The 24083-nt window shown below is 48.0% G+C and overlaps 9 protein-coding genes across 9 annotated transcripts; 5 read left to right on the forward strand and 4 right to left on the reverse strand.

The window, feature by feature from the left end:
• The first annotated feature begins 3355 nt into the window (after positions 1–3355).
• K444DRAFT_231139 (uncharacterized protein) lies at positions 3356–5785 on the forward strand. Its single transcript, XM_024871223.1, has 7 exons — positions 3356–3516; positions 3565–4319; positions 4373–4512; positions 4645–4825; positions 4871–5044; positions 5092–5194; positions 5268–5785. Exons 1-7 carry the CDS (start codon positions 3462–3464, stop codon positions 5579–5581), a joined length of 1722 nt encoding a protein of 573 aa, XP_024728304.1. The 5' UTR covers positions 3356–3461; the 3' UTR covers positions 5582–5785.
• On the reverse strand, positions 5541–6751 carry K444DRAFT_601714 (uncharacterized protein). Its single transcript, XM_024878695.1, has 4 exons — positions 6658–6751; positions 6534–6602; positions 6144–6483; positions 5541–6079 (listed from the first exon to the last, which is right to left on the reverse strand). Exons 1-4 carry the CDS (start codon positions 6710–6712, stop codon positions 5713–5715), a joined length of 831 nt encoding a protein of 276 aa, XP_024728305.1. The 5' UTR covers positions 6713–6751; the 3' UTR covers positions 5541–5712.
• Positions 6752–7255: 504 nt separating this feature from the next.
• On the reverse strand, positions 7256–7841 carry K444DRAFT_636705 (uncharacterized protein; the record flags this gene model as incomplete). The annotated part of the gene is made up of 2 exons (XM_024884034.1): positions 7256–7594; positions 7647–7841. 2 exons carry the CDS (start codon positions 7839–7841, stop codon positions 7256–7258), a joined length of 534 nt encoding a protein of 177 aa, XP_024728306.1.
• A 1067-nt stretch (positions 7842–8908) lies between these two features.
• Positions 8909–10562, forward strand: K444DRAFT_546444 (uncharacterized protein; the record flags this gene model as incomplete). Its single annotated transcript, XM_024876222.1, has 2 exons — positions 8909–9468; positions 9518–10562. 2 exons carry the CDS (start codon positions 8909–8911, stop codon positions 10560–10562), a joined length of 1605 nt encoding a protein of 534 aa, XP_024728307.1.
• Positions 10563–11769: 1207 nt separating this feature from the next.
• K444DRAFT_636707 (uncharacterized protein) lies at positions 11770–12465 on the forward strand (the record flags this gene model as incomplete). The annotated part of the gene is made up of 1 exon (XM_024884035.1): positions 11770–12465. One exon carries the CDS (start codon positions 11770–11772, stop codon positions 12463–12465), a length of 696 nt encoding a protein of 231 aa, XP_024728308.1.
• A 1309-nt stretch (positions 12466–13774) lies between these two features.
• Positions 13775–16617, forward strand: K444DRAFT_231223 (uncharacterized protein). Its single transcript, XM_024871224.1, has 6 exons — positions 13775–14630; positions 14683–14745; positions 14829–14861; positions 14913–15724; positions 15864–16535; positions 16603–16617. Exons 1-5 carry the CDS (start codon positions 13856–13858, stop codon positions 16314–16316), a joined length of 2136 nt encoding a protein of 711 aa, XP_024728309.1. The 5' UTR covers positions 13775–13855; the 3' UTR covers positions 16317–16535; positions 16603–16617.
• A 947-nt stretch (positions 16618–17564) lies between these two features.
• On the reverse strand, positions 17565–19575 carry K444DRAFT_620515 (putative alpha/beta hydrolase). The gene has a single exon (XM_024881723.1). It carries the CDS (start codon positions 19386–19388, stop codon positions 17721–17723), a length of 1668 nt encoding a protein of 555 aa, XP_024728310.1. The 5' UTR covers positions 19389–19575; the 3' UTR covers positions 17565–17720.
• A 230-nt stretch (positions 19576–19805) lies between these two features.
• K444DRAFT_620516 (uncharacterized protein) lies at positions 19806–21720 on the reverse strand. Its single transcript, XM_024881724.1, has 6 exons — positions 21632–21720; positions 21444–21583; positions 21313–21342; positions 21187–21259; positions 20969–21136; positions 19806–20834 (listed from the first exon to the last, which is right to left on the reverse strand). The coding sequence occupies exons 2-6, from the start codon at positions 21453–21455 to the stop codon at positions 20083–20085; spliced, it is 1035 nt and encodes a 344-aa protein (XP_024728311.1). The 5' UTR covers positions 21456–21583; positions 21632–21720; the 3' UTR covers positions 19806–20082.
• On the forward strand, positions 21319–22212 carry K444DRAFT_620517 (uncharacterized protein). Its single transcript, XM_024881725.1, is given in 5 exon segments — positions 21319–21343; positions 21354–21355; positions 21444–21583; positions 21632–21691; positions 21745–22212. 3 exon segments carry the CDS (start codon positions 21547–21549, stop codon positions 21831–21833), a joined length of 186 nt encoding a protein of 61 aa, XP_024728312.1. The 5' UTR covers positions 21319–21343; positions 21354–21355; positions 21444–21546; the 3' UTR covers positions 21834–22212.
• Positions 22213–24083: the final 1871 nt, after the last annotated feature.

Raw genomic sequence — 24083 nt, forward strand, 5'->3', positions numbered from 1 at the left:
TGCGGGACGGTGGCTTGCCATTCTGGGGATGGAGTTATCCCGTCCCCGTCCAGAGTGTTTCCCTTCAATTGAGGGGTGTCCAAAGGCCGAGAAAAGGCCAGCCAGAGGCAGTAGAAAGAGAAGTTCAATTTTGCGGACGAGGAGAAGCTGTGCTTACCTTTGTGCCCTGCCCCTGAAGATCGCCCAAGCTATTTTTACGCGAGGTCATCACACGTGACTTCGAGACTTGCTTAGTAAAGGTGCTTCTCTTTCACACCCCAGGTTACTATATCACGACCTTTTCATGTAAACCTACGGAAGCAAACCCCCCACTAGGAAAGTCTTTTATTCTTTGACTGCTCGAGTTTTCCTAAGCATACATCACACTATCCCGGAGGCCACTCAACCAACCTCGCAATGCTACCCAAATTCGGGTGTCCTCCGCAGACAGCTACGAATCTGGGGGCGAGTTCTGTCGTTATTTTATAGCCAGCGCACCTGGGGGAGAGGCAGCATGTCCTGAGTTACAGCGAAGAGGAGCGAGACCCGTTCACGGACCAGATTCACCAGAACAAGGAACGAATGGGAAATCTACTTCGCTTCATCACGTGGAATTATAACACGTGATGCAAAGACCGACAAGACCCTCATACTCAGCTACGAACAATGGCCGGCTCATTATCTCAACTTCTAACCAGAAAAGAGTCGAAGAACTCCTCCTGAACTGGAGTGGGTAACTTAGGGTGTGTAAAAAAAAACCGTATTTTATGAATAAGACGGTTTTAATGCATGTTTTATATGTTTTTACGAGCCATAAAACACGGTTTTAAAACACAGATCACATGATATTCACGTGAAAGATAGCCCAATTTGGCTAGCTCCATAAATTTTGCAACGAGATTTTCTCGAGTTTCCCCTTGACCTGTCGAAAATCAGGGGCTGTGCGCTCTGTAGTCCACTTTTAAGTGGGGACATAATTTCCAGAGTTTTAACTTTCAAGGAAGCTGGAGCTTTCCTAGAAAAACACCACAATCAAGCTTCATTTCAACATAACCAACCCTCCTAATTTTCACCACCATTAATCCAACCACCCAACCACGCATCTATTATGACTCGAACGATTGGCGAAAAGCGCAAGGAGTATGAAGCAGAAGACGAAGATTAGGCTGGTTGTCACGATAAGGTGATGTTGCAGTGGTGGTAAAGAGCTTGAATTGAGCTGAAGGCTGTGCGCCCGGCTAAAAGCAATGGCTACACCCTAAGTCACGTGCAACGGCACCACGTGACTGGTGCCACGTAACACCAGGTGGTTTTCCACTGCATAGCTATCATGTGACCTTTGTTTTAAAACACCAGAAATTATAAAATACTGTTTTTTATACGTAATAAAACATATAATACAAAACTGTTTTATCAGCGACATACCCCAAGTAGGTTGCGTGTGGGATTAATTTCCCACTACCTACCCGCCTATTACCCCTGTCAGTCAAGTAAGCGCCGCAAGTGCACTTCAGCCCCAGCCTCCTGAAAGGTTCATCTTTCAACTTCAGCCCTCGCCAAAAAAAAGGAGGTCTGTCGAAATGGTTGAGTACCATACACTTTCGGCCACGCTATGGATGTTGTTCCCCATGGCGGAGAATTCAATTTGGAGCACCAAGAGCAAGATGTTATCAAGCAGGCGGTCCCTCGTGCCCCCGAATCTGAACTACTCGATGAGCTCAGCCTGCATCTTCTTGACGCAGTTCGAGATCGGGACCAAGCTGCAGTGCGACTTTTACTTGATGGAGGCTTGGTTGATGGAGGCGCGAATCTAAGCGCAAAGAATACTGAAGGACAGACGCCGTTACATCTGGCAGTCAAAAATGACGATGTATCCATGGTACAATTGCTGCTTGAAAGGGGAGCAGATCCTAATGCAACTGCGGCAAATGGACACAAGCCTTTGTATGATGCAGCTGAGTCTGGTTATCTTAACATTGCCGGGCTTCTCTTGGAATTCAGCGCAAATGTCGAAGCATTCAACATAGACCAACAGCGGACCGCACTTCACCAGGCTGTGGAGAACGGGCATACTGCAGTAGCCAAGATTCTTCTCCGGGATGGGGCAGACATCGATGCCCGATCTCCATCTGGGCTTACACCATTGTTCTGTGCCATCCGCCGTGGGGACGTGGATCTGGTGGAGTACTTGTTGGAGCATGGGGCCAACAAGAAGCTTCACCTTGACGACGGCCAGACTGTGGAAGACTTTGCTAAGGGCAAGGCTGCCATCACTACCTTGTTACGATCTAGTCAAGTAATTCAAGGCCCATCTCTCACAGCCCCAGAATCCACCGATTCCGAACGTCGCTTCACGCCAATACCATCTCTTCCTGCCGATCAAGTCAATAAACAAGATGCTTGTCGTGGATTTGAAGCTACTATCATCGACTTCTTCTTGGGAGACCGTGAAAAAAGAATCCAAGTGTCCGCGTCGATATACGACGTCCTCTACGGAAAGGGGGCAGAAGCCATCATGGACTCAGAAAGGGGGGTCATGATGGGCGAGCAACAACGGCAGTTTAGGTGGTATCACCTTCCTGCGAACAATGTAGGCAGTTTCCACCTATCCTAAGATTGCATGAATCTAACTATGAAGTAGGTTGAATGGGTTGAGGTAAAGTAATTCTTCTCTCAAAGTTGAGATGAACATTTCAGTTCATTGAGGGGGGTGGGCAATCAGGAAATGTGCCTAACTGTCTTGCACAGGTGTTGATAAGTCGAATCTTTGCGGAGCAGAATGTGGCCCTCGACGAAGAACTCAAATCCAACCTTGGATTAACCAGCTCAGCGGGTAGACAATATCGTACACTCACGGCTCAGTCTTCTTTTATGCGGCCACTTTGTCATTATGATGATGTATGAAGAGACCCGGTAATCATACTTGGTCACTCCTGCTGATTTATGATTGGTAGCGAACCTCCAAAGCGGGCCACCTTGTTTTATTTGTAAGCCAATGCAGAAATTTGTCCGATTTGTTCCCTAGAGCTCACACCGCATAGATGCCTTATCTTCATTTCGAAACTCTTCGTGGATACGAAGAAATGGCCGATCATATTGAGGCGGCGGCTGGTCCCATGCTGAAACAAGGCCAGCACGAAAACCAGAACTTTGCAACTCCAGCAAGAGCCGGCACATTCAGAGGAAAAGATAAACTTGCCGACATTCCAGAAGGGAGTCAGCCTCGAACAGAAGACCATCGCCGAGGATCTGGGCCAGCTTCAGAATAACCTCCCAGACCAGAGCCTCGAAGGGCTCGAATCCCTTTGGGCCAACTCGACGAGTTACTAATTAAAGCATATTCATTGCCAAATCCTTCGGGGCAGCTACCACCACTACAGCTGCGACGCACGCTCGACCAATACTTCTACACCCATCTTTCGAATACATTCAAGCGGGACACTGATCAAGTGGTGCTGCGATACACCACAAATGATCCTGGAATGGAGCCGAAGATCTTCATGGTCGATCAGTTATGGCTCTGGATTTTGAATGGAAGTAAATAATCCCCTTCCCAACTATGTAGCGTTGCTCATTAGATTCCAGATACTGTGATTAGTTGTTTTCCACAACGCTGGGATACTTGGTCAACTGACAGAAGCACGGGACCGCCCCCATCATATCCGCCCCGTCCTCAGCCTATGGCAAATTTCCAATACCCAGTCGCTGACCTTAACACTGGGCGGGAGCTAGGGCCAGGGCCTCCTCCACCACCTCCCCAAAATTTGCGCAATAATCCACGAATGGCTCCCCCTCCCCCTCCACTGAACTGGCCAGGCGATCCGCCGACTCGGATCAAGCAAACTGAGCCTCCTAAGCCTACAGCCCGGCCTCTAAATCCGCCACCTGATACTGGACAGCCCGCGCCTTCTCATCTTCCGTCATCAAACATGCATGGCGAGACCAATATGATCACTAACCCCGATGAATTGAAAAACAAGAACAAAGCTATAATCAATCCCTCAGGGATCTTAACATGGATGGCTGGGGGGAAGAAGATCAAAGGCAGGAAATCTCCCATTGGGCCTATCTTCCCTACTGGGGAAGTTAAAGACAGCAGACCAACTTCATCCATCGAACAGGAAGAAAGAAGGAGACGGCGAGCTTTTCTCCAGCTGGACCCCTTGAATGTGCACCAAACGATACTCAAGCATCTGCAAGGGACAACGCGAGGCCCTATCACTTCAGCGTATGATCTGGCGAAGCTTATCACGAACTCCTGTGCCAATGTCTTTGATCAATACGGGACCCCACCTGACTTCCAATTTTTCGATTTCTTCGAACGCTCCATCGGAGCTTTGGTAAGCCAGGCGCCAGTGTCCTCAAAATCTGAAGTGGAGTAACAAGAAGGCAGGTCGACCAAGAGACACAACGCTTCAACCACTTTATGAGCAGTCTTGACAACACAACCTACCCCGACTCTACATCTAACCCCGCCCTTAGCATTGCGGCAGAGACCAAACTGTTGGTAGAAATCAAAGATATCCGTGACGAGTAAGAACGATCCATTTTGCGCTATTCTTTTAAAAACATTGTTATCACGTCTTCCATGCTCGAAACATTGCTCGAACCAAAATCACCCCTTAGTAACTTTAGAAATGGAACTGCTAATTTTCGATCTTCTAGACTCGGCATCTTAGAAACGATCTTGCACGATCAATTAAAAGCTCTAGGGGAATTTGAGCAAGCCATTGCCAGGCTTGCCAGCAGAGATAGAAAGCTTTCAGTCACACAGAACAAAGTTCTCCAAAGCCATCTGGAGAGAATCCAAAGGATGGATAAACAGGCGGGGAAGGCCTACCAAGCAGTAAGCAACCAGAGAAATCTTGGACTTGGGTACTAACCACACTAGCTCAACGATCTTCTCGATTTAAAACAAAAAGAATTCAACGCTGCGATTGCAGACCAATCCCAAAAGCAAGGCCAGCGACAAGTGGCCTTATTAGAGGCAACGGTGGCTCAAGCAGAGGAGACCTCACGGCAAGGAAAGACTGTGATGTTGTTCACCGTGGTCACAATTATATTCGTGCGTTCCCCGGCTTCGACTTCTGTCACGTGAACTCACAATCATAGCTGCCGCTTGGGTTTATGGCAGCATTTTTCACCATCAATGTTGATTCATTTCCTGTGAACGACAATGGAAAGCTCCCGATGAGCTATGTACTTAAATATATGCGTAAGTATTCATCAGTCATTTCTAAGAGAGCCCAAAATTTTGCTTCCGATCACTTTGACTAATCTTTAAACAGTCTCAATATCGGCCGCCATCTCCATCCCCTTCGTGCTCATAGCATTCAACCAAGATACGATTTCGAGATGGCTGAGAGCATTGAGGAATGGAGTTATATGGTCGGTTATGGTCATCATCATAATGGGAGTGCTTCTCGCTCTGATTTGGACAAGCCACCTGGCGTCTGGGATCAAGGTTGCTGTGACGGTCACCATCCTGTTGTTATCTTTAATGGCTGTTATCGGGAAAGGTATTCTTTTGTTGGTTAACGACGCCCGATCAGGAAGTAGTGCAGGCTCAGGCTCGAGGACCAGTTCACTTGTAGACTATTAGAGACTTAGAACACCTTCATACATCGAGTGACTGATGTACAATCCCATCGATTGAACTATACAACATAAAAATCAGAAACTTGATGAAACCCCTAAAAAAAACAATGGACCGTCGCCCTTCCAGCATCAACCTCAAGTCTCCGACAAAACCTTGATACTCAAAATCATGACATACATCGCAACTCCGGCCAAAATGTCCAGAAACACAGACCCCCACCCTAGCACCATAGCCACAGCACCCACCTTCCCCTTCACAGTCCCATAGCTCAGACTCTGCCCCATAGTCACAGCCGCCGAGCTGGCAATATGCTGCCAAAAGACGGACACGAAGATGAGCAGTGAGGCGAGTATCAAAAGCGCAAACACGATGTAGGACACGGGTCGCGAGGGGAACGGCTTCACTTCGCGCTCACTCCCTTCGGCGTCCTCTTCTTCGTGCCAGCGTGGGAAGGTGGAGAGGAGAAGAATAGAAATGAAGACGAGAGGGACGGTTGAGAATCTGGCACATCACATGATCAGCAAGTATTTCATTGGAGGTGGTGGGGTGAGATGGGGGATCGGACATGAGGCCATCAAAGACTATCTGACTTTGGAAATTATTTGCGATCCACAATAGGTTTAAGGGATCACCGGATGAACTGGTGTGCGTGTTGTTGATGGTCTTTGCGAGGCTTTTGGCGTGTCGGGAGCAGATCCAATCTCCTGTTGAGTCGGGCATGCAGAAGCCCATGTAGCCTACGCGCACTTCGAGAGCGGGCGCTGGGGTAGTGAGGTTTGCGAAGGTGGTGGAGATGGAGGGGTTTACTTGCACAGCGTCTTGGTGTGAAGGGGTAGAGGCGTAGGAGAGGGAGAGGAGGTAGACGTTGTTCATGTTGCTGCTTGAGCAGCCAGCCAGGAGGATTGCTGGTCATGGTTAATTGAATTACGGACCGATGGAGGTGAAGGGGACGGACAGGAAAGCACGATAGAGACGGTGAGAACCATCATCATTACGTGGTGGTACCCGAGAAAGAGGTTGAATCCTGTGCATCGGTCAGTCAGAAGGACGGGCACGTGATCTGGGACGGAGGGCCGTACTCGCCCATCCGGTGTAGATAACTACCACTCGCTCGACTGTTGATACTGATGCCATCTCTCTTATAGCCTCGGACGCCACCGTCGTGCAATCGAGAAATGACGCGAGAGTAAGAATGCACCAAAGAGACGTCGGAGAGATTTTCGCAAGTGGAAGCTGCAGCTGAACACGCACTGTGGGGGCGCGGTCTCATAGGTCGGAAATGCGGGCATACAATGTAGTGCAATTAATCATATTGAATGCAGCAAGCGCGGATTTACATTGAGATCTTAACATTCTTTGCACTTGCGAAAGAGATCTTGGCTGGGAAAGAGCCATAGAGATGTTCTTTAATCTTCGTCGGCCCCTGTGCGGCTCGGTTCTTCTCACCCCAAGGGAATGACTGTCACTGAACCACATTATCACAGAGCAGCTTCACTTGACTCAGATTTCAATCTCGAGAAACGCATCAACAAGAGAGTACAATCGGAAGCTGGAATCAATGCTGAGCACTGAGACGGCGATAAAAATAGAAATGGAATCCATGGAATACTTTGCCACGTGACGCCAATATACTAGGCATAACTGTATTCCCACCCTAATCCTCATTGCAAGCTCACATCACACCTTCTCTCCCGCTGCTCTTCTCAAGAAGTCGACGGTCTCGTCAGACTTTGACAAGAACGGGCTGTAGCTACTGAAGACTCGCTCAGTCACCATATCCGCTCCTGCATCTTGGCAAGCTTTCACCATAGCTTCCTGCACAAAGACAGGAATTGCACGATCATCCTCGCAAATCAAATACCTGCTGGGGATAGTTCCCCAGGAAGAACTCGATGTTCCGATGAATTTGGTTGCGTATGAGTGCGGCCGGAGTTTGGCAGCCCAGTACTCAGTTTGTTCAGGGCTGAGATCGTGGTAGAAGGTTCGGATGGGGTCCTTGCATGTCACCCAAGGTTCCTAGAAATTTACTTCAGCGTCGCGCCCTCAAGGTGTCAAAATCAAGTCTCACCTTCACATCATACCACTCCGGTGGACTTCCTCCAAAAGCCTGAATCAAGCTCATGTTCTCCGGCGGGACGAAACCAGTGAGAAAGGTCAGCTTCACCACACCACCTTCCATCCCCTGCTTCTTTTTCTCCTCCTTACTCAAACCCCCAAGCCCGCCACAAACGATAATGCTGCTCCATGAATGTCCAATGACCATGACATCATTCCCTGCATCCGCTTCTTTCAAAACAGCAGATCGGAGAGCGTCGATGTCGGGTGGAGGTCATTCACGGCAGGCTTTTGGATGACGGCTTGGAGGGGAAGCGCCTTGGATGTATAGCCATAAGCAGAGAGCTTTGAGATTAAGGTGTCGAAGACTTCTGGACTGCGCCAGGCTCGGGGAGGAAGATGAGAGATGGTTTGGGCATCCTGAGCTTGACTGTAGAGCGACGGGACGATGGTCGAGGGTTGAGGAATTTGAACTGTAATATGAAAGTAAGCGTTCGAGGTCTTTTAAAGCTGTTTCCCCCTTGTCGTCATCTGTTAGGTAGCTTGAACAAAGGCTTCTTATTCTAATATTGAGACGATCTAAAATATGACAGTGCTGGCTACGGGGAGGAGAGGCGCAGCAGGAACGGTTCTTCCTTCTGTTCCTTCATAGACTTAGCCAGTATCTCACAAGGAGTTTCTCCGGGAAACTGGAATTACAAGTCTTCCCCTGTAGAATGTCGGCCGCCAACAGACTCTTTGAATAGGGGTTGAAGCGAGCTCACGTGATATGAGCTGACGACATCGTGGGGGGAAGTGCGTCTATTATTCTACATTAAGAACAATGTCTCCATTTCATCAGTAAACCATGGTCTTTCCTTGAGATCAAATGGAAAGTGGATACTTCGATATCACGTGAAGTCTGAGCGCAATAAGGAGTTAGTGCTCCGAAACTTTATATTGCGTGATGGGGGGTGCCCGAAGGTTTGGGGGACCACCCACAGCCGCCCCAAATATCTGTCGCCACAGCTTATCGCACCAACGAAACAAGGGTTTGGGCAGCCCGCTTGGGGGTCCCCCATCCCACCTTGCTTTTTTCGTAATAAGGCCTTGAGGCCTTTTTAGAGATAAGAATTGGTCCTGGGCATTTTTCGAAACTTTGAATGTATCTTTCTTCGACCCACTGTCCAACGCCGCTATGCCAGTAATTCCAACTACTGCAGCTCTGGATCGTTCTTGCGGGCCGAGCCTTGATGCGAAACGTCTTTCGGGCCCTTTCGGTGGATTCCAAACGAAATGAGCACGCCATCGGCAAGAAAGAGACCTGCGGCCGATGTTTCGGGGGATCAAGATGAGAGGGCACGCATCGCGCGGCCTGCAACCAAACGGCGAAGATCACAGTCCGTGGATTCGACGGAGCACCTTACTCAACTAGACTTGGATAACTCTACTAGGCCAAGTCGTTCTGCTTTCTGTTCTGGCTACGACTTGGATCGCTTGAATTATCATGTTCGACTCCAAGATTTTGCCGTGGAATTACAGAAAGCTGCCAATGCGGCATTCCCAGGTGGTCAAACCTCGAGATACACGACAGTCGATGTGATCTTACTATCGTGGGAGGATGAGGACCCGACCTTGCCTATTTCATCTGAAATTCGGGACCTGACAGATACTTTTGCCAATTTGTATGGTTATCATGTCGAGGAGTGGCTGATCCCGGCCGAGGAGGACAGCCACAACCAACTCCAGGTCAAGATCCTGCAATTCCTTTGGGCTAGCAATCCAACTCATTTAAAAATCGTATACTATGCCGGGCATTCGAAACTAGGCAGCAATGGACAGCCCATCCTAATAAGGTACTTATTGATAGCCACCCTTCAAACCCATTTCTAACCTGCATGCTAGTCGCGCAAACAGCGGGAAGGAGCGATGTCCAACGGTCAAGTGGACCGCGATCCAGAACAGTCTTGAAGAGTCGAGATCCGACGTCTTGGTGCTCCTTGACTGTTGTGCCTCTGGCGTCTGTACCACAGATGAAGGGAACGGAGTTACGGAAATGATTGCAGCTTGGGCGTGCGAGACCCTCTCGGATGGTCCCGACCCTTCTTCATTCACGCAAGCACTGAACATGAAATTGAGACAACTATCTCAATTACCGTATCTCACAGTGGGGCAATTGTACAACGCCATTTTTACCGAAGTTCAAGCTCGGAGAGTCGAACCTTCCACCTTACGTCCCAAGAAGCTTCCTGTTCATCGCGTTCTCACTTGTTCTCAGGACTCTCCTCGAAGCATATGTCTGTCGAAACACTCAAAGCCAAGCCAGCAACAAGACGTATTGCACACAACTGAGAATTCGGTTCCCATTTCTCAACTACAACCTTTAGATTTGCCGGTGTTCAATTCGCCTTCTTCCGAAGAACCAAACACACCCAACTCAATCAGTCTACTAAGTCAAAATGCGTCAGCTAAGTCTTCAACGACTTCGCTAGATGAGCTCCCAGAATATCCAAGGCTTCTGTTCTGCATACGTATCTCGGAAGACGTTAAAGCAAGCGACTTCTCTCCTGAAATATTCTTGGATTGGTTGAAAAAGGTTCCAATCAAAGCAAATCTTGTCAGAGTTGAAGCCGGCTTCGCCAGTAACTCTACACTGGTAATGTTCTCGATACTCCCAGCAATCCTGGGATACCTTCCCGAGAACCCAGCAATGACCCTTCTCGGGACAATCAAGTCCAAAAACATCATCGCGGCTGTCCCTTCGAAAGAGAAGGAAATCAGGACGAAAAAACAACCAGCAGCCGAGAAAGAAGAAATCGATGCGAAAGCTAAGATGAAATCCCCAACCGCTTCAGCAACCTCATCCGGCAAAAAAGAGGAGCCCTCTCCTCCAAAAGGGGGATGTCGCTACATCATGTTCCGCGAAGACATCAGACCTATGACCTGGTAAGCTTATTTCCGTACTGAATTGCTGTTTTCTTCTGTGTGGGCTGAGAGTCTGGGAGCTTCACGGGAGCCGGTATACGCACTTTTGTCTTGGAAGCTTGGCTCCTCAGCTCCCGAAATCTTTTCAGAAATTCAGCGAAAATTCATACTAATTCGATGGCAGTGCCTGTCAAGGATATTCTCAAGATGTTGTAACACCCAACGCCCACGCCCCCTGTGACTGCGGCCACAAGCCCTGCTATCACCTAGCCACCAGAAGCCAGACCGTCTACCGGCAAGAGCTCGAGTCTCTGACCAAGAAAGTGTATATTATGGAGCAAGATGTCAAGCGGATGAGACTTAGAAATGGGGGAATATCCAATCGCTCTTTTGGGCCTGAAGAGATGGGACCGCCGAGCTGGAGTGGGAGACAGAACCCAGGTGACAGGCACCTTGCGATGCAGGATAGGGGGGGGTTTCTTGTTCCGGGCCAGCCTGGGTCAGAATTGTGGAACTTTAGGGGGCCTTGAAGTGTGCAGATATTTGGATAATGATGTAAAATAAGTAGAAGTATTGCTCAACATTTTGGGCTCTCTGCTCCTGTCTCAGATCTTCTCTTAACATCTCCACAATCATAATCCGTGATCTGGCCGGTATTCCGGTATTGCCAAGCGTCACCTCAGCGCAGAAAACAAGAAGCATGAGACATTCTGACCCCGCACTACCCCGCACCTCCTCTGAAAGACGCCGGAGTCAGCACCCAGATCACGGTTTTTCAGGCCCTGATCGCTAACCCCTAGCGTAGGCGTCGTTAGGATGCCGCCCTTAAACGCTCAATTATACACCAGAACACTTCAGAGATGATCTCCACAAAAGCATTTAAATGTCGAAAACTCTCCATAGAATCAGTCAAGAGGCACTGGGGCTTTCAGCAGGTTTGAGGAGAATACACTTGATTGATCATGGAGATTGATTTTTTGAAGTGTTCTGTGTTAATATGTGAAAGCTTTGGTAGCTGAACAACCCCCCCGGAATTAGCGAAGGACAGCCTAAACTAATCATTAGCATCATTGACAACAGCCTATTACTTATGCTATAATCCAGACAATATTCTGACTCTATATTCATATGGGAGAATGTAGTTCCAGTATATAAAATGCAAGCTCACTATATTCTCGAGTCGAAAATGGAACAGCAGTCAAGTTCACCTGTTCTCGGTCAAAACCTCCACGATGCAGCACCTTGCACAGGTCATCGCGATCGGAGGCATATGCACTTCGACATGTCTGTCGTTGGTAACACCTTTTGAACGGGCAGCAAACGTGCCACCGGCCGAGTTCACTGCAAACCCCACACCTAGTAGAGGAGCCAAATACCTAGACTCGCCACGCTTCCGAATACACAACTACACCACAACCTCCGTTGCAAACACAGCACTCACCAACCTAGAATTCGGCTACACTTGTTTCGTCGAAGATCTCGGCCGGCGTTCAGCGGGCTTGACAGTCAATGGAAGAGAACTGAGTGATAGCCCCTACTGCAAAATGAACGTCTATAATGTCGGCTCCCTGGGTGCCAACACAGCAGCCAACACAGGAACGGAGTCCACTACAGGCCTCACATTTCTAAACGTCGTCACTCAGTACCTTACAACACCCTCTCACCGTTCACGAATTCGGTCATGTGTTGGCATACACGGCAAAGTGGCGGGTGAACCAAATTCGCACAGGTGTTTGGCGGGAAACAATTGCGCAGTTCGTGGAGAACCTCACTCAGTCTGCGCTCATGCTAGAGGGAAGTACAATCAAAGTGAAAGCGACTCGCTGGTTGATATCAACAAAGTGATTTCCGACTCTTTCCAGGTGATTGTGGACGGGACTTCAGGTTCGGGAATTATTACCAAGCATCTCCGTTCTCCACCTATCTGACGAATAACCCGGACACCATCACTGGTTTGGGATGGTCGTTGTTCCCTGCTGTATGGACGAAGTATAACCGTGATAGTAACAAGACCCCGCTTCACATCCTTGAGTGGCTGGCTGCTCGGACGAGGATTCAGACAGTGGTGGGACGGTACTGGGCAAGGGTAGCGTAGGTGGGCACTGGGCATAAGGAAATGCAGGCTGCGTTCCAGAGAAGTAGGAAGAGTTTAAATTATGCAAATTTGGATTCCCAGGGGAGTGGGAAGTATAGAGTCAAGATATATAGGAGCAAGCACAGGAGCAATTACTGTCAGTGACGGTCACTAGAAATGCGCCGTTCATTGATACGCTTGCGATTTCGGGATCGGGTGGTGTAAGATATTTGGATGTGAAGAACGACACCGTTGAGGCTACTGTTTGAAGTGGAGAAGAGGCTGCTTTGGTAATTGCGAACACGCCAAATGCCTTGGTGTTGTGTGATCCGTTCAAGCTTACTACAGACCTCAACAAGGAGTTTGGCTATCAGTTGCAACTCGCGGATGCAACTGCTTGAAGAGTTGTCCAACGAATGGCTCAAGGCCGAAAGGGTGAGATAGATATGCATAAAAGATACATTGCAATATATGCACGTCTCAAAATCCAAGGGCGTTAAGTTAGGTAACGAAAATTAGGGTTGAGATGCGGAGGTACTGACTAAAATTGCAACTGCACACGTTGTAATAAGACAAGGAGACAAGGCCGTTTTACGTTTTAAGATATTGAAGACAAGAGGGGGAGGGGGTTAATCGTTCGGCGCTTCCCACCTAGTCTCGCTTAGTGACACTCGCTAGGTGAGGGCCACTAATACGCAAAACACAGCAATACGCAAATCTGAGATTTCGGTAGTACCTTACAAGAAATTGCCCTTTAAATTCTCATAATACAACGTATCAAAAAAATGTCTAAGTAATAGGAATTAATCCCGAGACTAAGGTCCTTTCATCTATTAAATTTAAAGAGCAAAAATTAAAGGCGTTGCTATTTTTGAACTTTGCATAGTTTTCTTGTATAAATTCGTATAGGGCAAATCGGGCAGATTTGTATTATAATAACGCCTTAATTTTTTAGTCTTAAAACCTGCTAAGCTAAATAGCCTATATATTAGGATTAATCCTTCTTACTTAAATACTATTTTAATACGTTGCGTTTTGAGAATTTAAAGGGCGAAAAAGGGAGGTGGGGTGCCACCAAAATCTCAGAGCTGCGCATTGCTGGGCTTTGCGTATTGGTGGCCCAGGGCCCTCACCTAGTGAGTGTCACTGAGCGAGACTAGGTGGGGAGCGTCGAACGATTAGGGGTTTCGAGATGCCTGTTCAAAGTCAAGCCACAGCTCCTAATTTAGAAAGTTGCGGCTGGGATGCCAGTTTGTGTGCGTGGGGCTGAAAAACGAAACCGTGAGCTGCATCCACCTCTTCGAGCACGAAAGGGAACCAAGACCTCAAGGACTGAAGGATGTTTCCTTCAGACTACGACGTCCTTTACCGTCAATATCATGTCCGGCGCTGAAGCAATCCTTGTGCTTGGCGTCGTATCCTCAGTCATTGCTGTCGTCGACGGAACAAAGCAAGTGTACGACGCGGCTGCGAACGCAGAAGGCCTTCCCGAAGCTTTTCGGGAGGTTGCAGAACGACTGCCAATAGTCCGAAATATTCTGGCGTCTGCGGAGAAACATATCCGCGATGGCGATATCGACGAAAGTTCATGCAAGGCAATGAAGCCTGTCATTGAGCGTTGTAGGAAGAGGGCTGAGAATTTGGACATGCTGTTCAGAAAGGTCATCCCACCAGGCGATGCTTCACGACCAGAACGATACCTGAAAGCCGTCAGAACACTGGGAAAAGGGGGCAAAGTCGAGACACTGATGATGGGGATGTTGGAGGATACTCAGCTTCTGACGTCTGATTATGGGTTGCAGGCATTCACCAAAGACCAAATGGAGCAGATTGCCAAGGCTCTGAAAGAAGTGTCTGACATCAAAATATCGGTGCCTGACTCCGGATTTCACGATTCCACGACTACAACGAATATTCTCGGGGACGTACACGGAACTCAGACCATTAACAACGTTGAAGGGAACCAGTACCTTGCGACAGGGTCCGCCAAGCAGTACAATGCAACCACAATGTCGTTTGGTAAGGACAACTGAATGAGGGGCAATGTTTGTAGTTAATACTGTCTTGGTAGAAATGAAGGATGCCAATTTCCATGCACAAACACAGAATTTCTTCCCGTCATCAGCTCACAGGAGTAAGTTTGAATTCATTACAGGCTAGTTCGTTCGGTTCGGCGGAAAGCAGACTAAAACAGGACTGATGCTTCTTTTGATTTAGCATATAGGGGATTACGGGAAGAGTGCGAAGAAGGTATAGTTCTTCTGCTCCCGATCCTTCTTCTCTACAAGCCTGACAAGCCAGATTTTCTGGAACTTCTAGGGTTCCCTGAAATGAATGAACGATACGAGAATATCACCGAAGCTCATGCACAGACTTTTCGCTGGATATACGAGAATCCGGACCTTAAATTTATGAACTGGTTGAGAAAGGGCGAGGGAATTTACTGGATCAGCGGCAAAGCGGGCTGTGGGAAGTCCACTCTCATGAAACATCTGTATGAGAATCCCAAAATGCGCCAAAGTCTTCCTTCCGACATCGAGAACATATGTGTCGCCGGATTCTTTTTCCACGACCGGGGACCTCATCCACTGCTCAAGTCGCAGGAGGGACTTTTTCGCGCCATTTTACACAGAATTCTATCACGGTACCAACAATTAATTTCGGTCGTTCTACCCCGTCAATTTGCGATATTTTCGAAGAGGACAGATCGAATCCAGAACGGAGGATGGCAGTGGACATTATCAGAGTTGAAAACAGCATTCAGAGCACTCGTCAACCAGAAAGTCTTGAGTCTTCGTCTTTGTCTGCTCATTGACGGCCTTGATGAATTTTCAGGGGAGCACAAAGATATCATCGCCGTCCTTGACGAGCTCGCTCACCCCCCGAGTGATTCCGTACAGGTGCAATTTTGCCTCTCCAGTCGGCCTTTACTTGCGTTCGAGAATGCTTACTCGATGCACCGGCACCTCAGGGTGCAAGACCTGACTGCGGGGGATATCAAAAAGTATGTCACAGACGAATTCAACAAAGATGTCCACTTAAAAGAACTCGCTACCAATGACAGGGTGACCTCGGACCAAATAATGGAAGAAATCCTCGAAAAGGCGGAAGGGGTTAGTCCACATCTTTTTCAAAGCCCTCTCTTAGATGTTCTGAGAGGTGTGCGAACTTTTGTTTGACATCTCTCAACTCACGTGGACTAATCAAATGTTTAGTTAGTCCGAAAAGCTGCTGACTCTTTGGTATTTCTAGGTTTTTTTGTGGGTCACACTGGTAGTCAACTCACTGATCAAAGGCTTGGAAGATGGTGACGATATGAAGGACCTCCAAGGACGGCTGTCAGAACTCCCAGCCGGTCTAAAACCACTTTATCAAAGGATGGTTGAAAATATCCAGCCACGCTACCACGAACAAGCGGCCCAGCTCTTTCGAATTGTTGACATCGCAGCGTCTCCATTGACTCCACTTGCACTATCATTCATTGATGAGGACCCAAAAGCTGCTCTTTCCGTCAAACATGAGGTATTTTCTGATGACGAGATCAAACGGCGACATATCTTGGTAGCTAAGCGTCTGAAAAGTCGCTGCGCAGGGTTAATTGAGATAAGTGTGTCGAAGGGAGAACGTGGGGGGGCAGGGATTCGCCGAGATTTCAAGTATCAATTGGAAGTATCAAAGGGTACAATTCCTGCACTTGACAGTTAAGGAGTTTTTGGTTTCAGACAAGATGCAAAACTGGCTCGCAACTAGACCCTCTACCAATATCCCGAACATCCATGTTGGGATACTGACATGTGTTATCCGACAACTACAGGTTACTGCCTGTGCCCAATTTCACCGCTACGATCAAGAAACGAAAAACCGCGAAATATATTTCGACGCAGACCTTTGGTTCTTCTCTTTCGTACACGGGGGTATCATCAGGTTGATATTTTTTCACGCACTTCGAATCGAAATTCTGCATCACAGATCCCAGCTAATTTATCTCGAGGCTCTTGATAAATTGTTGCAAGACTCGGTGGAATCAAACCCCCCCAGAGTTTTGGAGCCAGAGAAGAGCACAAAAGAAGAAAGACCGCCGCATTGGACAACTTTCCGTTATGTTGACTGGTTTGAGCCAGCCCAGTGGCAGAGCGATTATGCAGCCTATCTGGTAACCATTGGCATGACTCGAGCTGTCATTGACAAAATTCGTGCCGACTATAACCCTTCATTGAAGCCAGGCAGACCTCTACTCCATTACGCTATTACCACCCTAGCACCCGAGTACGCAATAGATCTTCGGAACGAGAGGGATACGGTAGACCCGGAGATAGTCGAAGAGCTTTTGAAGCAGGGTTGTGATCCGAACCAATCATTGAACAGATTGCGAGATGGGATCATGACTTCCGCTCCTGGCAAAACCACCTGGCAAGGCGCTCTGATCCATATCTGGCGGCGATTTTGCCTCATGCCAGGAACCGATAATATAGCGAGACAATATTATGAAAAACTATCGGAACAGGCTGCCGCAATGGACGATCTACGTTTGAGATGGGTGAAGTCTTTCAAACTGTTAGTGGAATATGGCGCGGATTTGAAAGTGAGAGTCGTTGTTCCTGAAGATGAAGATGCAATAAATTGCTTCAAGATGTCGGCGTTGTCAATCTTCATGGACGCGTTTGCTGGATTCGAGCATCAGCTAGTCAAAACAACTCGAGAGCTACTGATTTCAAAGGGTGTGACAGAGTTGAAACAACGAGTATCGTCTGAGGACATGGAAACCTCATCTAGTGTAAAAAGGGGGGCTGGCTCCCGATTAGCATGTTGTTGTAATCCTAGCTAGAATAGGAGTTGTAATGTAATATCCAAGGCTGATATCAGACTCTGGAGGCCATGTCCTTATTTGAATATTCAGTAGCCCTCCGCAGGAGAGCTCACTCACAAGCTAACAAGAATACACAAGCTGGGATCACGGTCGCTCGTGGAAACACAATGCCGACGAAAAGTTCTTGTTAAAATAATAGACAGGTTGCTTGAATCTTATAGAAACCACTGCTCGCTCAAAATTGACTTCAACACCGAGATGGTGGATACCTGATTTGTTTTTAACTCTACGTCTAACTTCAATCACGACAAGAACTTCGTGACCGCCTCCGCGAACTTTTCCGGTTTCTCAACCATAGGCAAGTGGCCAGCACCCTCAATGACAGTGTACTCAGCACCATTACTTCCATAAGCACCAGCCATCTCCTTCATAGTCCCGGGCAGGACTCCATCCCCACTTCCCACCAAAAACATGCCTTTGACATTACTAGCCCTCATCTCCCGCTTCAAATCATACTCAAAAAGAGCAACTACGCTCTTTTTGAAACCTTCAAGGCTGTTGGTCTTCACCATCTCCTTCACCTCATTACAGGTCTTCTCCATTGCACCTCCATCATAACTCTCCTTCACAAACCATCTTCGGACTGTGATCTCCGCCAACTCTTCACCAACAATCTTCTCGCCACTAGCAGCCGAAGCGTCCTCCTTCTCTGCAAGCGCGATACGCTCGCCCCATGCTTTCGAATTGCCTGCCGGGGACTTACTGCTTGTGTCGCAGCTGATGAATGATCCCACTCGTTCTGGGTATTTCAGGGCAACGTTGAGGGTCGTGCAGCCTCCGAGCGACACACCAATCACTGCTGCGGCCTTCTTCACACGGAAAGCATCGAGTAATGCAATGACATCACCGGCTAGCACATCAACGGTGATCTTCTGGGTACCGCAAGAAGAACCTCTCCCTCTACTCATGTATCTCAGGATACGGTAATTTTTATTGGCTGGAGAAGAAAAGAAGGAGGCTACGAAGCCATCCCAGATTCCGTACTCGACGAGAATAGAATTAACGAGCACAATCACTGGGGCGTCAGGATCTGACGAACCTTCGAGGCGGTATGGTAGTTCCACGCCATCTTTCGTGGTTACGAAGCTCTCAATTGCACCATTCCCGCCTGCTCTGCTTAGAAATGTCTTCGTCAACGATTGTTTCTCGTCGGATGAGTGCCATTCCGCCAGACTCGGAGCCAAGTACCGTGGTGCAGGGCCAAAAGTATAATATAAATTGTAGACTCGACGTCTCTTGTCCTTCACCACCTTCGTCATAATCTCCTTATTCCAGGGTGTCGTAGTCGCCGCAACAAACTCGGGGCCTCCAAGACCGTTCTTCGGCGCATATTCGTGAAGGGCAAGATACTCGACAGGAGAATTTGGATCAATCGAGCTCGTAACAAATCTTCGTGTGCGAAGCCATCCCGGGACTTTAGACAGCAAATCAACATGCTCTTCCCTATACCACCTATCCAATTCCTCCTTCATGCCGGCACCATCATGCAAATCCAAAAACACAGCAACCACAACATTCCCCTCCCCCTCATTCTCCACCTTCTCCAATACCTTGAACTCCTTACTCTCTCTACTCTCAACAAAATCATACAGCTTCCTATCAACCTTGATCTTAGCCATCGTATCTGCCTCCCGCTGGCTCTTGACAGGCTGATCCCGCAACCGCAGATATGTATCCCTCGTCAGTTCCGCCATGTCCGTGATATCGTAGACAGCCATCCATTCCGGTTTCGTTTCCGTGGGTGCAGTGCTCTCGAGGTCGGAGGCGCGGTAGCGGAAGCCGTTCGTGAAGAAGGGGATGCGCAGACGGGTTGGGCCGTGCTCGTTGTTGTACCAGTCGTGGAATTGGGAGTCTGGCAGCTCAGGCTTGGGCTGCATGGTAACGTAGAGGATTCCGGGCGTGGGTGCCATCTTGTCTGTTGCAAAGGTGGAGGTGGAGTTGGAGATGTGATGTTTGTCGGTGATCTCAATTGAGGATTTGAGGTTCTCAAAAGTGGTCGAGTGGGAGAAGAGGGGGAAGGCAGAGAGAGAAACTCTTCACAGAGGGAGGAATCCCGCTGTCGAGCCCCTCCCCCACCATTGTCCTATGGAGTTGACGGATTGTTACGTAGTGCTGCAGTTCGGTACTTGAGGCGGGTTTTTCTTTAGCCACGCGAAAGCTCAGCCGTGGCACGTGACCTGCTCCATCTTTTCCATCTCATGTTCCCCCCATACATGGAACGGAAGCAAAGATATATCCCTTGAGAAGACGAAGATACTTATAGAACGGCGATTTCAGCTCACATCTTTTGTGATCCCTTCAACTAGGTGGTGAGAAAGTTTACCCCTGGCTAACCGAGATAGGGGAAGCCTGGATATCAATGGATGTATGCAAATGCAACACAAATACCGGTAGATTAATATCTGACGATAAACGCCAACTGTACCTCGCATTCTGTGCTGTTTTTCCCAGGATAGAAAAATGCCCGATTTATCTACCCATCCAAAAACTCAAAAGACCATCCCAATGCCAGCTCCTACGCCATCCATGCCGAGCCTGAAAGCTCACGCTGCTTTTCTATGCAAATACTGCCGCCCATTACACTCACCAATACAAGTCCAAACGTCAAGACCTATTATATGACTCGTATTCAACCTCAAACACTTGCTCAATCATCACCCGAATCCCGCCTAATTTCACCATCCCTTCAGCATCCACGTTGTAGAAAAAGTCTCCTGGGTGATGTTCGGAGTCGTGCATCTTCTGGGCTGAGATGTGCGTTGTGATTATTGCTCGGCCAAGGCTCTTAGTCTCACTGTCCTTCTGTTCCTCATCGTCGTCTTCGACTTCATCACCACTCAAGGCTGCTGATGGGAAACAAATCTCATCCAAACTCGGTGAATTTGGAGGAGTTGGTACGGTGCGGAAAAACTCAAGTCGAGCTAAGCTGAGCTCACATTTGATATGCTTCTCTTCCACAGCAGAATTTGCTCTCTGCGCCTTGGTTTCTGTGATTTTGCCATTCTGATCGATGGCGAGATCACGGCGAATCGTCTCAGTATGTATATTCTGCGTTGTTTGGGATGAGGAAAATGATGGCGTTGCCACATTCGATTCATTCACCACGGCGTCCTCCGGAGGATGCGAGGTCTTTGTACTTGGTGGGCCATTCAGAGTTACCCAGCCTCGGATTAGCGTTGAAAATACGACGTCGATGTTACAACAGAGGAGAAAGATCCAGGCGGGTTCTCCATGCAGGGCAAGGAGAATAGTGAGGTTTGTCAATGAAGCGACTAGTGTGAGAACGCAATTGAGAAGGGAGCGTAGGCATATTGTTCGGAGGAGCGGATTGCGGGCTTGGCTGTGCCTGCATATTGCTGGGGGTGAAGTTAGCTTGATGAAGGTAGAGGGTAGAGGCCTTTTTCTTTCCTGAACAGACGGGCGTGGCATCAGATATTTGAGGATTGTTTTTGAGGACGCACGCTCTGAGGGTAAAGAATATGAAACTCACCTCGCAGTGGAATGGCGAAGAGCAGGGTAAGGTACAGATTCAGAGCTGCGTCGAGTACAATAAAGACGATCAGTGGCTGTGATTTCACGCCGATGATACACATTCCATTTGGAGTGAAGTATGAAATCCGGTGAATCACATTGAGGGCAATCGCGACACAGTAGGGGACTAGGGTAGTCGGTCAGTTCCAGGTGGTAGTGGTGTTGGGGAATAATTACCGAGTATGACGAAGAGATTAAAGCAGTAGAGCTTCGATTGAACCCGAGATTCATTCAATTTTCTGGTGATATACTTTGACCATCAGTTTGTTTGCTAGTGGAACATTCAAACGCCCTCGAACTTACTATTTTCTCGACAAGGCAGTAATATATGAACTATGTTTTGGAATAAATATCTGGCATGAGATGTCTCCCAGGACACATACCAACTTTACGTGCTTCAGTACTTATGTTAAAAAACTCGGAGTTAAACTTACTTTACTTAACATGTAGCAAACTAAACATAAAAGGATAGCTGACGAGCAGGTCTTCAGGCTCGAGTTAACTCCGAGGCCAAATATCAAGACGGCAGTCCCAACGATGAACACAATTGAGTTCACGTATGTTACGAAGATTGCTCAATTTAGTTAGTGGCTGTTGTAGAAATTGCTGGAAGATGGCTTACTCCATATTGTCGGCGGGACTCTCGTCCACCTCAAGTCTCTAGTGGCTTGGATTCTCCGTTCTACATGATGATTGTCAGGAACACTCTGCTGAGGATAGAGACTGATGTCCTACTTAAACAGATCGATGATATAGAAATCATCAATAGTAATAGAACAGCAAATGCAGCTAGCCCCGCTCTAGAGATCTCCTCGGGATCATAATTCCCGCGGGGATGCGGGAGTGAGGAGGTCATGGTAAGCTTTCCCGCCTGAACGGGATCTGTGGAGTGGGGTTTTACCGCTTGTGTGGGGCTCGACTTTGTTCTTATAAGACGCCCATGCATTCCACTCTTCAATACAGACAGATTGTGCCCCTCTCCACCATCGTGCATCTGCATCGAAATCCAATATTCCAATTTGACCCTTTGAGAGCGAATTTCAGGTGATTTCAGTTAGGGGTAGCAACTGAACCGTGTCTCATTGGATCAATGAACGACATCTCGTGTTCCGAACTCACTCCGTATCCTAAAATATATCACAGCGTTTTCTGCACTGGCGGGACTGGCCAGAGCTTCCGCAAGACGGAGGGTGTGTTTTGCGTGGACAGATCCATTGGGTGGGATACGAATTCCAACGCAATACTCGCCTCTAAAATGATCACAAATGTGAAAGCGTTTCTTGTCTCGAGACAATTGGCTTGTTTCTTCATATGCACGTAGGCAGCCTCACCGATTGGCTTGGGTGTCACGGCCCTTTTTTGATTTGTGGCGTTTGTGACGGAGTGTGCGGGGGATGTGCGACAGGGATCTCCAGCGGGATCAGAAGAGTCCCGCACAGTCTTGGATACCTCGTGCCTACTCGTCATGATTCTGCTCCCAGTTGTGTGAAGTACTTTTTGGTAGATGGGGCGTGCATGACAAGACCACTGCGGAGCTAGTATCTGTATCTTGACTCGGGGCCGGGTCGGGTCGGGTCGGGAAGGTATCAAGTACCTACGATGATTTGGAAGCATAAATTCCGAGCCCCAAGTTTCAAGGCAAGGCAAGGCAAGACTTTCGGCACCATGAACGTCTCCTGCAACTTGGAATGACGGTGACCAGGCCGAGAGAACTTGTGAACCCGAAACCCATGAACAATATCACTCTTTTGTGGAAGATGCAAGGAAAATCCCTGAATTTTCTATCAATAGTCCTTTGCAGCAGCCCTTATTCACATCCCCCTCCCTTATTCGATCCCTGTGAGAAGAAAGAATACGATGATAAGACCTTAAGCCAATGTTACACAGAAATGTGCGGGACGAAAGGTGATGTATCAGTATTGTATCTCCAGAGACTTGGGCGAATGAGCGTGAAGTCCTCCTTTACCGAAAAGCTGTCCTACCGTAAGCGGAGGCCTCCGCTTACGGTTCATAGTCGTGATACACACCCACCAAATTTGTTAGCGAATCCAGCCTGAAAATCAACCCCTCGATTCATTTCTTTAATAGCCAGCACACTTAGGTTCCCTTAAAAAATAACATTAATTAATGCGCAGTCTATAGGATTATCCTCTATAAAATTGTAAAAATTAATTGTCCTTGCTATAGAAATTAACATAGAAAACGTTGATTTTCGGCCCCGACTTCGGTGCATCACGACTAAGCGGAGGCGCGTGCCATGAAAGAATTACTTTGCTGGTGCAGTGAGGTAATAGCCGGTTCCCCTCCCACTGCGCTTCGCTTGTGGTCGGGATAAGCAAGTGTCTCGTTTAACCAAGTGTCCCATCGAGATTTTAGCCGGTACTTGATTTTTGGTACGCATCGCACGCAAAATCAAGAATATTTACAATGGAATTAAGGATACTAGTTACAAAAAAAACAAAGCTATCTAGAACTATACAAAATCGGCATTCGCTTGTATACTGTCAATTGAGCCCGCATTACTCTCCATATCTGACGAGTCTGGGTAATCAAAAGGGGGTGGACTTGAGTCTATATACTCTCCCACACTCTCCTTTTAATGCTCCCGTTCTGTAGTATTAATTACTATATCCTCATCCCCATTAATAAAGGTATTTGGTGCCTCTAGCCAATCAGGGGCTGGATTACTGAGGGACGCCTCAAGCTAGCGAACCACGAGCTGTAAATCAGGGTAAAAGTCCTCCTTACAGCAAGCTCGTTCGATAATCGTAGGGTTTTTATCAGGTTCGCAAATTGGTACCATATCCTCCACTGGAATTAGCTCGTCTTTTGATCAATACTCTGCAATTCTGACTAATCTAGCTTTCTCATCCTTGCGAGCTTGGATACCGGTATCCTTGAGGTGATTTTTAGCTCGATTAATGGCAGTGGCGAGCTTCTTTTTAGCCTTGCAAAGAGCCTCCCTATTATCCTTCTCCTTCTTCTCTTTAATCTCAATACGAAGCTCTGCTATACTCGCAGATGGGGCCCCCTTATATAAGCTCTTACGAGACTTCGCCTTTCGATTATACTTC

This window comes from Hyaloscypha bicolor, assembly GCF_002865645.1.
Source record: "Hyaloscypha bicolor E unplaced genomic scaffold K444scaffold_182, whole genome shotgun sequence".
In the NCBI taxonomy this organism is placed as follows: domain Eukaryota; kingdom Fungi; phylum Ascomycota; class Leotiomycetes; order Helotiales; family Hyaloscyphaceae; genus Hyaloscypha; species Hyaloscypha bicolor.

Bases quoted from the DNA above. Each gene is read 5' to 3' on its own strand.
- K444DRAFT_231139 (XM_024871223.1), top strand. From the start codon at position 3,462: ATGGAGCCGAAGATCTTCATGGTCGATCAGTTATGGCTCTGGATTTTG. The intron at 4,320-4,372 runs GTAAGCCAGGCG...ACAAGAAGGCAG, and splicing joins AACGCTCCATCGGAGCTTTG to GTCGACCAAGAGACACAACG. The intron at 5,045-5,091 runs GTGCGTTCCCCG...TCACAATCATAG, and splicing joins CCGTGGTCACAATTATATTC to CTGCCGCTTGGGTTTATGGC.
- K444DRAFT_601714 (XM_024878695.1), bottom strand. From the start codon at position 6,712: ATGGCATCAGTATCAACAGTCGAGCGAGTGGTAGTTATCTACACCGGA. The intron at 6,484-6,533 runs GTCCGTCCCCTT...AACCATGACCAG, and splicing joins CGTCTCTATCGTGCTTTCCT to CAATCCTCCTGGCTGGCTGC. The intron at 6,080-6,143 runs GTCCGATCCCCC...GTGATGTGCCAG, and splicing joins ATAGTCTTTGATGGCCTCAT to ATTCTCAACCGTCCCTCTCG.
- K444DRAFT_620515 (XM_024881723.1), bottom strand. From the start codon at position 19,388: ATGGCACCCACGCCCGGAATCCTCTACGTTACCATGCAGCCCAAGCCT.
- K444DRAFT_231223 (XM_024871224.1), top strand. From the start codon at position 13,856: ATGCCAGTTTGTGTGCGTGGGGCTGAAAAACGAAACCGTGAGCTGCAT. The intron at 14,746-14,828 runs GTAAGTTTGAAT...CTTTTGATTTAG, and splicing joins CCCGTCATCAGCTCACAGGA to CATATAGGGGATTACGGGAA. The intron at 15,725-15,863 runs GTTAGTCCACAT...TGGTATTTCTAG, and splicing joins TCCTCGAAAAGGCGGAAGGG to GTTTTTTTGTGGGTCACACT.
- K444DRAFT_620516 (XM_024881724.1), bottom strand. The intron at 21,260-21,312 runs GTAAGTTCGAGG...TGATGGTCAAAG, and splicing joins ACTGCCTTGTCGAGAAAATA to TATATCACCAGAAAATTGAA. The intron at 20,835-20,968 runs GTGAGTTTCATA...CTTCACCCCCAG, and splicing joins CTTCGCCATTCCACTGCGAG to CAATATGCAGGCACAGCCAA.
- K444DRAFT_620517 (XM_024881725.1), top strand. From the start codon at position 21,547: ATGAACACAATTGAGTTCACGTATGTTACGAAGATTG. The intron at 21,584-21,631 runs CTCAATTTAGTT...AAGATGGCTTAC, and splicing joins CACGTATGTTACGAAGATTG to TCCATATTGTCGGCGGGACT. The intron at 21,692-21,744 runs CTACATGATGAT...CTGATGTCCTAC, and splicing joins AGTGGCTTGGATTCTCCGTT to TTAAACAGATCGATGATATA.